Raw genomic sequence first — 16756 nt, 5'->3', positions numbered from 1 at the left:
ACAGACCCCAATTACTGAGCAAAAAAAAGCTTCAGCGGGATAAAAATAAACAAAGTAATCTAATCTGAAAGTGATCAAACCCCCCCCTCCCGAACATAAGAGTAACAAACAAATGTATTGCTGGGGGCCCAAAGAGGCCACACAACTACAGGAGCATAAACATTTGATTAAGCATGAATGGAGGAAACTGGTTTAAGTTTGTAGATGAGTGGAGGGAAAAACCACACTAATCATTTCTTTAATGGGATCATTCAGTGTAGATCTCAAAGACTGTTTGCTGTTTACTTCTGGCACTTGTTTACAGAACGTTCCCGAGACAGTGACGAACAGGCGAGTTTTTAAGGTCTTTTAAGGCTTGTTCAGACTGTTGAAAATGCAAGGCTGTAATCAGCGTAGCTTATCCTGAACCCCCAAAAACCTTTGGCACATCCCATTTCCATAATAACTTAAGCTTTCCTACAAATCTTCATTTGGACCTCCTCACTTCATTCATCATTCGTTAACCCGATGACGGTCTATATCTGATTTGATAATGTCTTTATAATGTCTGCCAAGAGTCGAAACTTGAAGAGAAGATCTGTAACCCATCAAAAATATGAGGGACTGGGCGACTTAATAATCAAGTGCTTAACAATGTTTTTGTATTTCACCGAAAACAGACTTGTTTGAAAAAAAAAGCGTCCGTAGGATTGTTCCTCCCACTCCTAAAGACCAGCCAGAGTTTCTCTTACCCGATACAAAAAAAAATCACATGAACAATTTTAAATGTTTGTTTCGTTAGCTCTGTGACAGACAGAGCAGGATAATTGTCTTAAACTGAAATCATGCAGAAGTAAAAGCTGACAATCAAAATTTGGATCCCAAAATGTAATTGGATTTGGAATTTCTTTACACAATAGAGTGTACCCCCCCCCCCTCACAGTGCATACTCCCAGAACACTGGAGAGGCCTAGATGGTACCTTCACATTCCTCTTTGTGAAGTATCTGTGCCGCTATGTGTCCTTTCGTGTAATGTGCTTTGTCCCCTAAAGCCACTCAGGTAGCCTTAATCTCTTCAAAGCAGGCAGGTCAGCAGCTGGGTTGACCCGCCCTTGCCCACCTGAAAAAGCTCCTTTGTCAGACTGGTCTCTGACCAGCCGCCCGCACCCCAAGGGAACTGACCTCGGTAAAGGCCGAAAAAGCCCTCGTAGCGTACAACTTTCTTAAAGCAGTCAAAGCTGTTCTTATACATCAACTCGCCCACAAAGGAACCCGTCGACCTCTGGTTCTGCATGCGAGTCTTCACCAGGTCAATGGGGTACACTGCCGTGGCTCCCACAGCTGAACAGAAAAGGAGGAGACAGAGGAGAAGGACATTAAAGATGTTTCAATAACATTCAATAACCTTCAAGTGAAGAAGGCATTTATGTGTGTGTGTGTGTGTGTGTGTGTGTGACTTCGGTGAGTGTGGGTAAGGGACATGAAGAGCCACTATGAAAAAAAAGTCACGATATTTCAGCCTCTTCAGTTACGTCTCATCTGACAACTTTTGCCGGACACCAAAGGAGGGGGGGCATTGTGCCGACAGGCTTAATTAAAGAGCAAATGGTTCGGGCGCTACCTCCTCATTAACCTGTCTCTTCTGCGAGAGCCAGTCTGGAGCCAAACGCAGGCCTAGGCACCACCTCTTTAAAAAAAAAACAAAAAAAACAACTCACCTCTGATCACTGACAGCCCAGAAAGAATCCACAGCAAAGGTTCCCATGGCACAAAACCTTCACTCCTCTTTAAGCAAGAGGAACCCCCCCCCCCCCCAACCCTTTCAAAAATGTAATAGGGCAGCCTTTGTTTTGTGAGGGTTTTTTTTTTCCTATGCTGAGGAAGGGACAGGAGGGGGCAGGTAAAAGGGGAGGGGCACAGTGATCCATGACAGACTCACCTCCAGCCACCGAGCCCAGGGTGAACCTGTAGGCTGACTCCGCTATCTGGATGAGAATGGAGCGAGAGACATCTCCTCCAGACTGCTACTTACAGAGTAGACAGAGAAAGAGAGGGAAAGAGAGATATGGGGGGGGGGGGAAAGGGAGATCTCAGATAAAACATTTCTTGTCAGTGGTTACATGATTATGCCTCTTGAGACTCTCCAAACGAGACACCAAAATCAGTCTTCAATGTGAGGGAAGTATTCTAAATGTGTTTAGCACTTCAACAACTTACACTCTTAACATGCTTAGTAACTCAGGGTGGATACTGTTAATTTTAATACAGATTTAAGTTGATCAAGATTTTAACCAATGGGAATCATACTGAAGTCGATGACATCGTGTCAGAGCTGTGTCACATTAACGTTAAACTTTCACCGGGTGAAAATCCCGACTGATGTGAAGATTTTATTAAGACATGCACAGACTAAAAACGGTAACATCAGCCACACTTCTGTACAGATTCCCAAACGTTTCATTATAAAACGCAGGCATAGTTTAGAGTTCGATCGGGTTTGGCTCCGCGTCTTCTCCCGTTAGTGAGAGCGAAAATCAGGAGAGTGTCTGTTAGTACAGCAAAGCCGAGAAGATGACCCCAGAGCCCTGTTCCAAACACTTCCCCAGACCTTGCCACAACCACATGATTCACACTGCAAAAGCCTTAGGAGAAACCACCCAAGCATTCCATTTTGCATTCCCCGCCACCGGTACCTGTCGCCCTGACTGCCCGTCTGCTGGAAAATGGGGGGGAGGAGGAAGGAGTGTCCACCCCGGAGTGAGACCACCTGTCAGGACGCCACCAGGTAGTCACCAGGACCCCTAAAGAGGCCTCTCAGTCCTCCCTGAGGAGGGCTGGCGTGTTTGGGAAGGAGGGGAGAGGGACGTTCTGGGGGAAAATCTGGCCAGCAGCCCATGAGGCCAGACCACAGCCCAAAAGCAGATCATTGTGGTGGGACTGGCGTCTCTACTCGGGGCCCTTGCTCCGCACGGCCTGGCCTGGAGGAACAACTCAACCTCTCACGCCTCTGGAAGTGGAGCTTCTGACACAAAATGAAAAGGAACATCTAGGCTTTCTCTCTTTTTCTTTCTCTCTCGTTTCTCCTGTCAGTGTTTTTTTTTTTTTTTTCCAAAATCCTTTTGGTCTGTTTTCATTTCCCCCGAATTGCACATTGGAGAGTGATAATTTTCCTTGACTGCTGTACTTGCATTTCATTTACAGCTTTTTAAATATGAATTCTGGACCTAAGAAGGGATGCAGATATTTCCTCTCTTCATTACAAGAGCCAAACCAACTTAACAATACAAAGTAAAGGCTGTAAATGTGGTGTTTAAATTACAGAACAGACCAACTGATAATTTTTATTCCATAACTACTTGGTTTTGCCTGATCTAGAGCTTGGAATAGAAAACCAAACTGTTATTATTCACTATACTTCATTAGTTAATAATAACAAGAAAAAGAACGAAAAAAAAAAGAGGCAGAAAAGAATATGCAAGTGTTGTATACTTGAGACCAAAGCTACGATGAATTCTTTCAAATCTATGTTTGGCACTCATTTTTCAGACTAAAATATATCTCTCTAGGGTAATTTACTGTCACAGTGGCAGGTTCGGTGTCTATACCAATGAAAGCTAATTTCACAGGGTAATTCTATTTCAAGTGGAACTTATTACTTCCTGCTGGAATGCTTAGTTTGGAATTCAGATATTTCAAACTGAATTCTGAAATGGAATTATGAGCGCTTCAGTCTTTGTAATTGAAATTTTTGAAGACATTTCATTATAAAAATAAATGGGATAATATTCTTATTTTTAAAAGATGAAGCTCAGGGTGAATGGACTACTTTTTAACATTATTATCAACCGTTTTGTTTAGGCAGTGAATACTGTTACACTGTTCTGTACTGCTCTGTAATCTACAACCCAGCTGTTAGTAAACTGACTTTGCTCATGAGACACTGAACTTAATATAGTAATACTGTGTATTAATTTCACAAAAATAACCTTAGAAATAAGGAAGACATATTAGAGATCCGTAGTTGCAAATGTTTGCTTTAAACTGTATTGGTCTGATTCTAGATAAAAATTCAATTCATTGTGACTATGCCTCTTTGGAAGATAGTCAAAAATGAATTAATGTTGTTTTGGAAAACAGAACTGATTTGTCAACTTGTAAATGCTGAGGAAATTGGAGTGGAATTTCTGACTTGTACAGTAGATTGCAAAAGAAACTTAGTCACGTAATGAAATAAGAAATATGGTTTGTGAGTAACTGTTCGTATGACATATAGTCACTCGGAACAAACAAAATGTTCTTATGCTTTACACTCAAATTAAGCGACAGCTGTGTCTGCGAATGGTTTCATATTAGAACCTCTTACCTGTCTCTGGACTTCAGCCAAGTTGTAAGGGAGAGCTCCTTCTTCCAAAGGTGCAATCTTCTCGATGTCCACCAAACTAACACGTCTATGGACAGACCAACAGAAAAAAAAAACAGCTCATCCTCTTTCCTGACTCAGTTATTGAGTATAATCAGAGACAGACCCTGTTTCTCTTTTCAAATTTCAATTCAAAATATTTTACATATCAAAAAAAATTGTCAGCGCCCTTTGTATTTATCGCCATGTGTCTTTCAGTGCAAAATGTTTAAAGAATGGAAGGGCTAACCGCAATACCTAAATTCTGGTGCAATCATTTCTTACATCTCATATCTCAAAGAGAGAGAGGAGTTATTACGACAGTAAGACCATGTCAAGAAACAGGTCTAGAACCCAGCTACATAAGAACCACAGAGGCACGGATTACGACGCTGCCCTCCACATGTAATGTGTTCCCGTCTCCTAGACACGTTGAGTTTATGTTTCAAAAAAAAAAATTTTTTTTTTTATTCTGATCGAAAATTACAAATGTACTCTGGGGGCCACAGCCTTTTGGAGACGTACTCTCAGACAAAAACATAAAAACCGATAAAAAAGCAGCAGTAGTGGCCATACTAACACAAAAAAATAATGGGCCGAAAAACAACGTAATGCTAGAGATTAAAGAGATGTAGAGAGTACTGTTTCTCCAGCAACATGAAAGTGTATGTAACCCAAGGGAAAGAACAAGCAAAGTAAAATTACAGCAGAGTCGAGTAGAGTATTTTTCTTTCTTTCTCTCCTTTTTTTTTTTTTCTTTTTTTTTTTGAACTTGAAAGCAAGCAACAAGTGGCCCCTGAAATAGCACATGGCACAAAGGCAGTGCTGTAGCTTGCTGCGCCTTGGTCCTGAACTCTCCTCTCCAAAGCTGAGTGCTACGAGGACTCAACCAGGCTCTTAGACAATGACTCAGCAAACCCTTGTCGTCGTGGTGACTCACCCTCGCGGCTCAGACAGGTCAGCCAGCTGGAACAGAATGTCTACCTCCATAGGAGTCACCTGACCAAACTTCTGGGCAGCGATGATGAACTCCTCTGCAGAGGACAGAAGAGGCAAAGGGCAGAGGCAGAGAGAGAGAGAGAGAGAGCGAGAGCGAGAGCGAGAGAGAGAGAGAGACAGAGAGAGAGAGAGAGTGAGAGAGGGAGAGAGGGAGAGAAAGCTATAGTGAGAGACAGAAAGAGGCTGTCACTGTAAACACTACAAACAAACTTTTCCTAACTTCAGTATCGGTATTAAAAGCCTCAGTGACACATTCAAATACACATGCATTTCTCAGCTTAAGAAATAACTGTTCTTTCACATCTGTCCTGCAGAGATATGTTCTCTTCAATATTTAAGTAGCATAACGGATTAAATGACGGGGCCGTGTTTAGGTTAAGTGTTCAGAGGTAATGAATGGGATGAACCCAGGCTGGTTTACTGTGGGATTTCCATAGCAGTGGTATAAAGTGACCATTCTTTTAAGAGTAGCATGTGTTCTTACACTGTGCTCCCAAGCAGCCCTATTCAATAAGGCAGAGCTCAGTTTACCTCAAACATTTAACACGCTGTCTAGAGTTAAGTCAACTGGAATCACAAAACACACTGGACACCTGTCGCTTCCCATTTCCCTTAAACACACATATTCTATCAATGTATGTAAAAATAACTTCTGCTCAATAACTTCTACCTGTATAAGCTACACAAATTTATAGTTAACTTACGTAGCCAGAGCATTACCCAACCCCCCCCCCCCCCCGAAAACTGAGAAATGAATCGACATTGACAGAAAAGACTTCTGTTATTGATTTTGGTGCATGGAAACTCAGGATTACTGAGAAGGACTACAACACACCTTCTGTTAAACTCCGCTTTGGACTGACTGTCTGAAATGTTGTCCAGTCAGTTAACTATCATTTTCTCAGACAAGCTACTTCCTACGGCAAGAGAATTCAGTTACTGGGTTGCACATGGTGCTGCGAGAGAAAGTACAGAGAGAAAACATTTTGTTGTGTCATTAAACAGCTAGCGTGAATGACTCGAGCTTGTCACGTTTGCGAGCTATTTTAATCAGAGTACTGGTTAATCTTAAAACTGTGCTACAATTTAAAAAAACCTTTTCAAGCTAGCCCTTGGTAGCTAGCTATCCACGCGCTTGTTTCAGTATACTGTCTGAGGACCTCACGTGCAGATCTGACATGAAATGTTTAAATAAGTGACCATCCTGATGGCTTTTAAGAGGCTTTAAGAATTTGGCAGCTGGAGGTTTGCACTGTCACTTCACCTTTGTTTACGTTACAACAAAGTTAGCCAAGGAGCGGTAGCTTGGAAGACGTTTCAACAACGGCTGAGGGAGGTCGAAATTTGGTGGAGAGATAACAACTGAAACAAACTACCGCAAAACAACTGTAGATCTGAGATTGACCTGTAAGCTTCTCAGACTTTTGTGAGTACAAATTGGCTAACAAGCTCTCCTCCACTCCCCCCCCCTCCTTCCAGGTGTTGGGTGGTGTCCACCGCACGGATGCACTGGACCACTGTCGCGCCACTCACAACATAAGGAACCAATCAGCCGAGGGTCAGCGAAAGAAGGAGACGTGGAAATTTGCACACAGGGGTCCCTACGGAGCCTAATGACGGTGCACAGCCTCGGTGGGAAAGGTTCGGGGAACACAAGCCCCCCCCCCCGAATGGGGCTGATAGCATCACTTGTAGGGTGTGTGTATGAGAGGCTGTGCTTTAGAGAGCCAGAGTTACTGAGCAGCCAGACTGGGAGGGAGGGTGGTTTTCACAGGTCAGCAGATGGCCACGCAGCCAGGGGAGCCAGGGCCTGAGGAATTTTCGACAAGGCTTTGTTTCACAGACTCTTTCTAATGTGAATTTTTTTTTTCTTTCTGGACAAGCAAGTTAAGCAGGAGAAAGCAATTAGCAGAAATTCCTTTAAGCTCCTGGCTTAAGCTTCCATGAGGTGGGTGACATCTGTTAGTGTATGGACATAGTGTAAATTTTTCTTATATTTTTGGTATATCTCCTCTTCAGTTTAACATACACAAACCGCTGAGGATCCTATATATGGCTAGAGCAGAGGTTACTAGCGTTGTGAGGACGCATCATAGACTTGTAAGATAGAACAGACAGATATCATTAGTTAACCTTTGTGGGACGCAAAATGCGGATCTTTCGGTACAAATCTAAGACCGCCCAGTAAGAAGAGGTAGGAAAAAAATATAAAACAAAACAGGTAAAAAAAAAAAACCAAACAAAAAAAACACCGACCTTTAGTGACTTCCACATCTCTGCGATGGCCTGCCATGGTAGTGTAGATCTTCCTAATGAGCTCCATGTTGTTGAGCAGAGAATTAAAACCATTAAAATAGGAGAAGCTGACCTGGTGCGACGTACTGCCACCAGCAGCCTGAGGCCAAAGAAAACCAACACACACAGACACACACAAACATTTACATTCAAATATAAACATACATAATTTTATGGTGAGCAAAAGGGGTATAGCAGCAAAATGGCAGAAGATTCTTCTGGAACTCAACAGACAACTACCAGTCTATAGCAGCATAACCATCCCACCCCCACAGAGCTCTAAATAAATACATGTGTTGAATTACATTTGGAGAACCACTAGTAAGGATCTCAGCTTGAGGGCTGTTTTAATTAAGATGTTTTATGAGAAGTGGGATGTATAAAGGAGAAAAATAGGATGAGGCTAATCTTTAAATAGCCTCCAAGAGCGGCATGCAACTCTCACGGCAAAACTTCCTCCTGCCTACAATTTTTCCCATGATCAAAACAGAAGACAGAACGCATCTTTATTTCAACCGAACGCTAAAATTGATGAAAATTTGATCTTAGTCAATGTTTTTTTTTTCATGTCAGCATTCCTCACTCACTGGAGAAATCAGATATTTTACTGCATGTTTGGATGAATCTCTGTTTTGGTTGGGTTACTCTTGCTGGTTGGGGGTGGGGAAGTAGACAAAGACATTCCCTTTCACTAGATGGCGCTGTGTGCTTTGCAGAAACAGTAATGTGGAACCCAAGCCACAAAAAGAAAGAAATGTTCTGAGGTTCCCCTTATTAGAGCATATATGATCAAAAAAAGGCAGCATGGACAGGGTGGAAAGCATTTATACATTTCCCAGCATAGACATGTCCTGGAAAAGGGATAAACTACTGGTGTGAACAACACAATCCATGTAGAAAGGGGACATTTCACATATCAGTTTTCCTTCAGCCTCATCCAAATGAGGAGAATGTGTATGAACTAGGCTTGATAAGCTCATTGCCTTTATTTCTAATAGCTTTGAGAATTAATGTTTACAAATAGCTCCAAGAAACCCCATGGTTTTATCTGGTGTATAATGTAAAGAAAATGTTGAAATCTGTCAGACATTTTCATGACTGCAGTTTTACACACAGTTCTACACACTAGCGCAAAGCTCACATTCATATACTCTACACACTACCACAAAGCACACATTCATATACTCTACACACTACCACAAAGCACACATTCATATACTCTACACACTACCACAAAGCACACATTCATATACTCTACACACTACCACAAAGCACATATTCATATATTCTACACACTACCACAAAGCACATATTCATATACTCTACACACTACCACAAAGCACACATTCATATACTCTACACACTACGGCAAAGCACATATTCATATATTCTACACACTACCACAAAGCACACATTCATATATTCTATACACTACCACAAAGCACACATTCATATATTCTACACACTACCACAAAGCACATATTCATATACTCTACACACTACCACAAAGCACACATTCATATACTCTACACACTACCACAAAGCACACATTCATATATTCTACACACTACCACAAAGCACACATTCATATATTCTACACACTACCACAAAGCACATATTCATATACTCTACACACTACCACAAAGCACATATTCATATACTCTACACACTACCACAAAGCACACATTCATATACTCTACACACTACGGCAAAGCACATATTCATATATTCTACACACTACCACAAAGCACACATTCATATACTCTACACACTACCACAAAGCACACATTCATATATTCTACAAACTACCACAAAGCACATATTCATATATTCTACACACTACCACAAAGCACATATTCATATATTCTACACACTACCACAAAGCACATATTCATATACTCTACACACTACCACAAAGCACACATTCATATACTCTACACACTACCACAAAGCACACATTCATATACTCTACACACTACCACAAAGCACACATTCATATACTCTACACACTACCACAAAGCACATATTCATATATTCTACACACTACCACAAAGCACATATTCATATACTCTACACACTACCACAAAGCACACATTCATATATTCTACAAACTACCACAAAGCACATATTCATATATTCTATACACTACCACAAAGCACACATTCATATATTCTACACACTACGGCAAAGCACACATTCATATATTCTATACACTACGGCAAAGCACATATTCATATATTCTACACACTACGGCAAAGCACACATTCATATATTCTATACACTACGGCAAAGCACATATTCATATATTCTACACACTACGACAAAGCACATATTCATATATTCTATACACTACGGCAAAGCACATATTCATATATTCTATGCACTACAACTAGGAAAACATTCATACAATGCTACATCACGTCAAATTACTGACAAACTTCTACATATTACAGCTATGTAAATACACACAAGGCCATACACATCGTACAGCCTTTCAAGAAATAAATTAATATAGCCGCATTGCTTGTTTGGAGCTATTTCTAAAACTACATGTTTGATAATCAAATGAGTTAAAACATGGGGTAAAAAAAACAAACAAACAAACAAACAAGCAAGACAAAAAAGAGAAAGAAGAAGAAGAAGAAAAAAAAACTCACAGCAACCAAGCACTCCTCCACAAACGGCGTTAGCATGTGTGGTCGTATGGTCACCATGATGTCCCTGAAATCGAGTGCAGTGATGGTGCCAGTCTTTGCCTTGTCCCTTTGCAGAAAGGCCTGTCGGGCATGCTCCAGCTGCATCTCCTGTGCAAATTCAAAGTCACACACATACAGGTGTTTGGTACAAATTATACTACGGGATTTACTTTTGTCTGTAAGTGTTTCTGCATTGAACCAATCAATGCTAAGGTAAATCAGTGACTAGAATCATTTAGACTTATTAAGAGAGATTTAGATGTTAAAAGATATAATAGCGCACATTCAGGATTTCATTTAAAACATTCACACACATCTTGAAAATTCAAAAATACACTATTTCACCTCATGAATGAAATGTGCTCACAGTACATGTAGCACAGGATTATTTTAAAGAAATTGACAGACATATCAGCTCCATTTGAGGACTGCATTTGGGAGAAAGGGTCAATTTTTGCTTTACTATGTTACTGCTTTGTGTCACAAGAACCTCAGTATTTTCCTGTCAGACACAAAGAGTAGCCTAAAGGTCAGATGTTGTTGCAGTCTTTTAATCTATGCTGAGTGCAGTATTAAAAAGAAATATCCTGGTATCAGGCAAAGGTGATCCACAAATCGCCTCACCACTGACATCACATGTTAAATATCAGTCTGTTTCTCCGAGACAGTTACCTTTAATGTTTGTTTGATACTAAACTAGCCACTGTGAAGGAGAAAGCTAATCAAGATGCCGCATCCCGCAATTATACAATCAATTTGCACTGGCTCCAGCCTTTAATACCTCACGACTCTAATACAGGCTGAAATGCACTGAAAACATAAGCGATCGAGTTGGGGTAAGATGAATGCGCGTCTCTGTTTGTGTCTCCTTGTGTAGCTCCATTCCACATTAAAGTGACGATTGTTTTCTGCTCACACACTGAAGGCTTTACTGTTTTGGCAAAGAGGTATAATTAACTTGTGTGATCATTTTGAGGTGAAAAAAAAAGAATAAGTTACCCGTCAAAAACAAGAATGCATGAAAGTGGGTGTCCTACATGTGACGTCCATTTCTCTCCGACTACTCTGCCATCAGAGCATCTTCGTCGACTGCAAGCAGGCCTGAAGGTTGTCTCGATACAGTTAAATTAATTTCAAGTTCATAGGCTACATCTTCTACAGTGCGGCGCTGGAATCAGTATTTATCATACAATTTTTAATCACTGTTGAGATACTCTCGTGTCGACGGACAGCTCTGGACTTCAACATGTCTAGTTATGCAGTAATGTGATTTTATTCCCGAGTAATTCCGTTAGAAGCTAGTTATAGCTAGCTAGTCAAGGATCCTTTGGTTCATTTTACGAAGGCAGCTTATTTTGATAGGCCGTATAAACGTTGAAAGAGCATGAAACATTAGCTACGCAATGTGAACTAATGTGAACATGTTGCACCTGAGTTACGGGATATGAAGGCATGTACAAGAGACGAGTAGGCTGCAAGTTACTTCGCTCTTATATCTGACAGTCTCTTGCTTCTCAAAGTCAAACGCTTCTTCCAGTCACACTATATACTTCTATATGTATAAAATGCATCGAAAGACGAAGACAATAAATCGTAGACAAAATTGTAACCTGGCAGTCACAACTATGTGCTCTACCTCTAACATCACAAACTCAGCACTGGGTCACGGGTTAACATAATTTGACGGAAAACAATGTAATTTCATTGTCATGTAAACAACATTATATATTCTCACTAAGATAAAATACACAGGTGACGGCAACACGCCAAAATGGTAAGATACTGTTGCTTTTAGTAGTTTGTTTCAGTGTAGCAACTTAGCTTCCTATGTAATGTTCAATATGCCAACAGACCTGCCTCTTTCCTGACCGAAGGGGAGCGTCACACACAGTGCGTGACAGAGCTGAACCACGGATTGTCTATCACAAACATTTCTGAGATCGTTAATTTGTGTCCCACTACGGGTCGTTATAATAGAAACAGAAAAAGGACAAACCAGAGCTGCACAGTAGCTTGTACAAAATTGTTTTTTGTTTTGTTTTGTTTAATCTACGTTTCACTGAATCCATCCGTTGTTACAGATCATACAAATGAATGAGAGTACAGCTCTTGCATACAACTGTTGCAGTGTCAATAATAATAATAACCGTAATAAAACAACAACAATTATGTGACTCCAATAGTTAATATCTTGATAAGACCGTGCAGTAAACAGAGGGAAAAACTGAGAAGAAGAAAACAAACAAAAGGAAGAATTAATGGCAGAGCAGGAGCTGGATTCCATCAGGCAGGGCTAGGAGAGCCACAACCACATGGAACTGCACAACAATTGTGGATCTAAAACCTCACAGTTTACAGCTTTAAGCTCTTAAAACCCTGAATTATTGCAACTGTGAGTGTTTTAGAGACATGGTTTTTATTTGGGGAAAAGAGCTGAATCTCCAAAGACCAGTACTGAAACTGTTACAGCATTTATTGTTACTTTAATTGTCCTTGGATTCAAATAAAAACGTTTGATGAGCCACCTATGTTTGGCTCAGTTTCTCAGTTCAAGTGCTGGCATTACACCCACATTTAAAGAATGAAATGTCTGCTAAAAACAGAGACGGAGAGATTCCCTCACCGGCTCTCTGGATCTTATAAACCCAGTGCAGGTTAAAAACATTACAGGATGTTAGAGGAAAACCGAACCGTGACAGTGAGCAAGGGCTTTTTTTTCCCATGTCACCTCTCTGAATGGTAAAACAATGATGTGACCACATACGGTGAATGAAGTCAACTTTGGCATGAATTCACACCCAGGCCAAAAGAAAAAAAAAAGAGAGAGAGAGAGTTACCTATGTAATTTTCCCAAATTTCTGGAGTAAATTGGTATGAACGCCCAGGGAAACTGCTGGTGTAAGTGTTTTCTAGATAAAGTCATTTTCTCCACATATAGTTCAGAGTTACTGTTGAGGCTGCATGGATTGCAAAAAAAAAAAAAAGGCATTTCAAACACAAATTGATTATGATTGATTAGGATGTCATATCAATACCAGTTTGATAGAAATGTAAGCCTCAACCAAACATGTATATATTGTCATGAAAAACACAGCATGTTTTGTGGACCAAAGGACTATAAAAGTTGGCCTACACTCTGTAATCCTATTACAGTCCATATCTATTGCTTTCGAGGCAAACTAGATTCTCTAAATTTATTCTTATTCCAAGACCAAATGGCCATTAAATGACCACGGAAATTCACAAAATGAAGTAGGTGAAACAGGAAATTGATTTCCCATGCTGTACGTAACACTACATTGGACTAAAACGCCTTTTGATTGAAGTAATGGAATCAACTTAAAGTCAAACAGGACAAAATCCTGGAAGTAAAATTCATTCTGCCCTGGTTACAAACACAATATCAGTGTGTTCTGCTCAGTGTTTCCCTAAACCCACCTGGTCCAAGTTAAGCACAATATAAAGTGTAATATAAAAAAAAAAAAACCTCATTCAGATACAAAGTGTAGATGTAAACTTGGCACAAGTACCCCCTCCCCCCCACCCCCATTGCTCTCTCTGCCTGATTTTAGGTCTAGACATTATATTGGAAAATAACTTGCACACCACATATACAAAAGGAATGTTCTTGTACCACTGATATTGTCATTCATGGGGAGAAAACCTCTACCTGTTTAAAGGAATAAGAACAGTGTATTTTGGTTACGTCACCTAATGAAAAACAAATGCCAGTGTACCAGGCTGGGAAATATAACTCCAGTGTTTCATTAATGACTAACAAGATCAGTATGCTACATCGTGCTGAGGAAAATCCTGCCCAAGACCAGATGAGTCTGTCTGTGGGACCAGACAAGGATAGGCACCAAACGTTATCCGGGGAATGGCAAAGACCCACTTAGTGATGAGGACTAGGCAGTCTGACGACTTACTGATGGATAACTAGTCAAATAAATATAAAACACATCCAGAATGATTAGAAAAGTGATTCCTAAAGGTAGTGTTTTCAGAGCTCTCTGACAACCATGAACTGAGATGCATTCAGAGAAAGAAAGAGAGAGAGGAAGAGGAGTAAAAAGGGAGAAAATGAAGTCAGAGAAGGTGAGAAAAGGGAGAGGAGTAGAAAGGAGAGAGATACAGACAATAGATATATGCTCACCAGGAGGAACTGGGTAAACTCTCCATAGTTAAGAGGTTTCTTTCTCTCTGATCCAAAATGGAGCTGGACAAATTCAGAGTCCCAGTTAAAAGGAATGTGCTGATGAATAGTGGTGTGTCCAAACACTTGCTTCACATCCTCTGGAAAATAAGTGACAAGTGTGATATATTAGTGAGGCTTCACCAATCATCTCGACATTTGTGAAATCAATGGAAAGTAGGACAAAAAATTAGAATGAGTTTCAAAGTCAGCCTTAACTGTACCTCCTTTTTAAACAGGGCTTAGTAAGCTAACAGGACAACAGTCCCAGTTGGATATTAGAATGAATGATGTTTGTTAAAATTAAGGTCTCCAGTGTAAAGACTGGAACTAAACAAACTGATTGAGGGTATGGTAGCAACCCGTTTCTTGTTATGAATAAAACCAAGAATATTTTAAAGAGCAACAAGGGACTGTGGAAAAAGAAGAAGAAAAAAAAAAAAAAAAGACATGGAAAGTGGGGGGTGGGTCGGGGGTATGTGTGTATGTGTGTATGCGTGTGTGTAGAGAGATGGCGGGGGGGGGGGTTCTGAATATTTTACTTAGGGCCATACCTCTTGGAACTAGACAGCTCAAACAAGTTTTAGTCTTTAATGAGGCAATAAACATACAGTACTGCTATGAAGTAACACTACAGTGCTATTCCAGACCTGCTTTTATATTATCAGCGTTTATGGACCTGTCAACGCTCAAGCCCTTTCTTCTTTTCCCTCTCTTTTTCTTTTTTTTTTTTATATTTTCGTTAAAAGTACACTTGCGTAGCACACACATTTCTCACATACACATACAAGTTTATTAACCCTATTTTATGTAATTACAGAATATAACGTGTAAAACTTACAGTCATTTTATAACTAAAACTTTGTCATTTTTCCCTGTCTGCTTTATATCAACAACAACAATAACAACAAAAAAAAAGCTTAATATTAGATTATATTAGAATAACGTAAGTTTACTGAGGGGGAAAAAAAAACAAGCGTGCATGAAATAACAAGCAGAGATCAGTTTGGTGCGCTGAATGTGGTGGTAAAGGGCAGGGCTGTGTGTTCTTGACACTGAGAGGCCATTTTATATGCAGCCAAAGGCAGAGCATCTATTACAGAAGCAAAGACTGAATACGTGTAAAATCTGAAACAGGTCTCTCATGTCGCTCTCCACTTCCCTTCGCAAACCCACCATCACCCCCCCCCCCACCCCCATTAGCTACAGTACATTAATTAACCTTTACAGGCACAAAAGACAACACACCTTTTAATTATGCCACTGAAACGTCACAGCTAAATATCTAATTGAGCCTTTTAAATATGAGAATTTACATATGTGCATATATAATCAAGCAAAATGATCTTACTCCCCACTGACAACAATTATAATGAAATTTTCGTTCACTCTCTGTGCATGAGAAGGGTGCCATGAATTCTAAATCAAGTTGAGCTAACGAGGTACTCCCACAGAAGGCAAAAATTAGGTTGTTTAAATCAATTAGGGAAATTTGAAACGTGCAATATGCACAAATGCCTCATTTTTTTTTTTGTCCCATCAGTGTCCTCTGAAGCATTAAAGAGGAGATGACAGTGACTAAAGTCCACTCCACCTCCCAACCCTGAACACTGCACGACTCTCCCCATTTCCTCCTTGCGTCTCCTCTTTTGCACCTCATCACCTTGACGGAAGTAGACAGCTAACATACAAGCTAAATGTAAATGAAACCTTTTTTTTTTTTAAGGCTCTTTAAGGAATGACTGGTGCATCTTCTTCCTATGCCTTACAATAACGGTACACCACAACGATGCGTTCTCTGCCGACTGAGACGGAAACGCCGAGATCAACTACCATAAACAATAAAGTCTAGTACGCGTCGCGCAGAGTTTCATAAAGCCCGGGGAAGAATATGCTTTCTGAAAATGAATCTGATTTTAAACCGCGCAGATGTGACGGGTCGTAGACACTTACCGAAGGTGGCAACTCCATTCCCTGTTTTGTCGAACAGTTGGAACGCAACCATAAAAAGTGCATCTGGAGAACACAGGACTGACTCAAAGGCCAGAAACTCCTGAAAGGAGATCAACCTAAGCAGGGGGAAGAGAAAAAATAAGGGGGAACAAAAAGACTTGAGCCAATACTGAAGACACTTCTTAGTACCAGAACAGCCAAGCATTACATTATTATTTGATGAGTGGGTATCATTCCCT

General features: G+C 40.4%; 1 protein-coding gene across 1 annotated transcript in view; it reads right to left on the bottom strand.

The window, feature by feature from the left end:
- The window catches only part of slc25a13 (solute carrier family 25 member 13), a 35528-nt gene that overhangs the window by 12520 nt on the left and 6252 nt on the right, over positions 1 to 16756 (bottom strand). The window contains exons 4-11 of the mRNA XM_030788520.1: positions 16518 to 16633; positions 14526 to 14665; positions 10331 to 10477; positions 7635 to 7773; positions 5320 to 5413; positions 4344 to 4428; positions 1920 to 2004; positions 1163 to 1321 (exon numbers count right to left, since the gene is read on the bottom strand). Coding sequence (XP_030644380.1) covers positions 1163 to 1321; positions 1920 to 2004; positions 4344 to 4428; positions 5320 to 5413; positions 7635 to 7773; positions 10331 to 10477; positions 14526 to 14665; positions 16518 to 16633 — 965 coding nt within the window. The remainder of the gene's footprint in view (positions 1 to 1162; positions 1322 to 1919; positions 2005 to 4343; positions 4429 to 5319; positions 5414 to 7634; positions 7774 to 10330; positions 10478 to 14525; positions 14666 to 16517; positions 16634 to 16756) is intronic.

The sequence above is a fragment of the Chanos chanos genome, chromosome 12 (assembly GCF_902362185.1).
Source record: "Chanos chanos chromosome 12, fChaCha1.1, whole genome shotgun sequence".
NCBI lineage: Eukaryota > Metazoa > Chordata > Actinopteri > Gonorynchiformes > Chanidae > Chanos > Chanos chanos.
The sequence above is the reverse complement of the archived record's forward strand: the minus strand, read 5'-3'. Positions and strand labels throughout refer to the sequence as shown.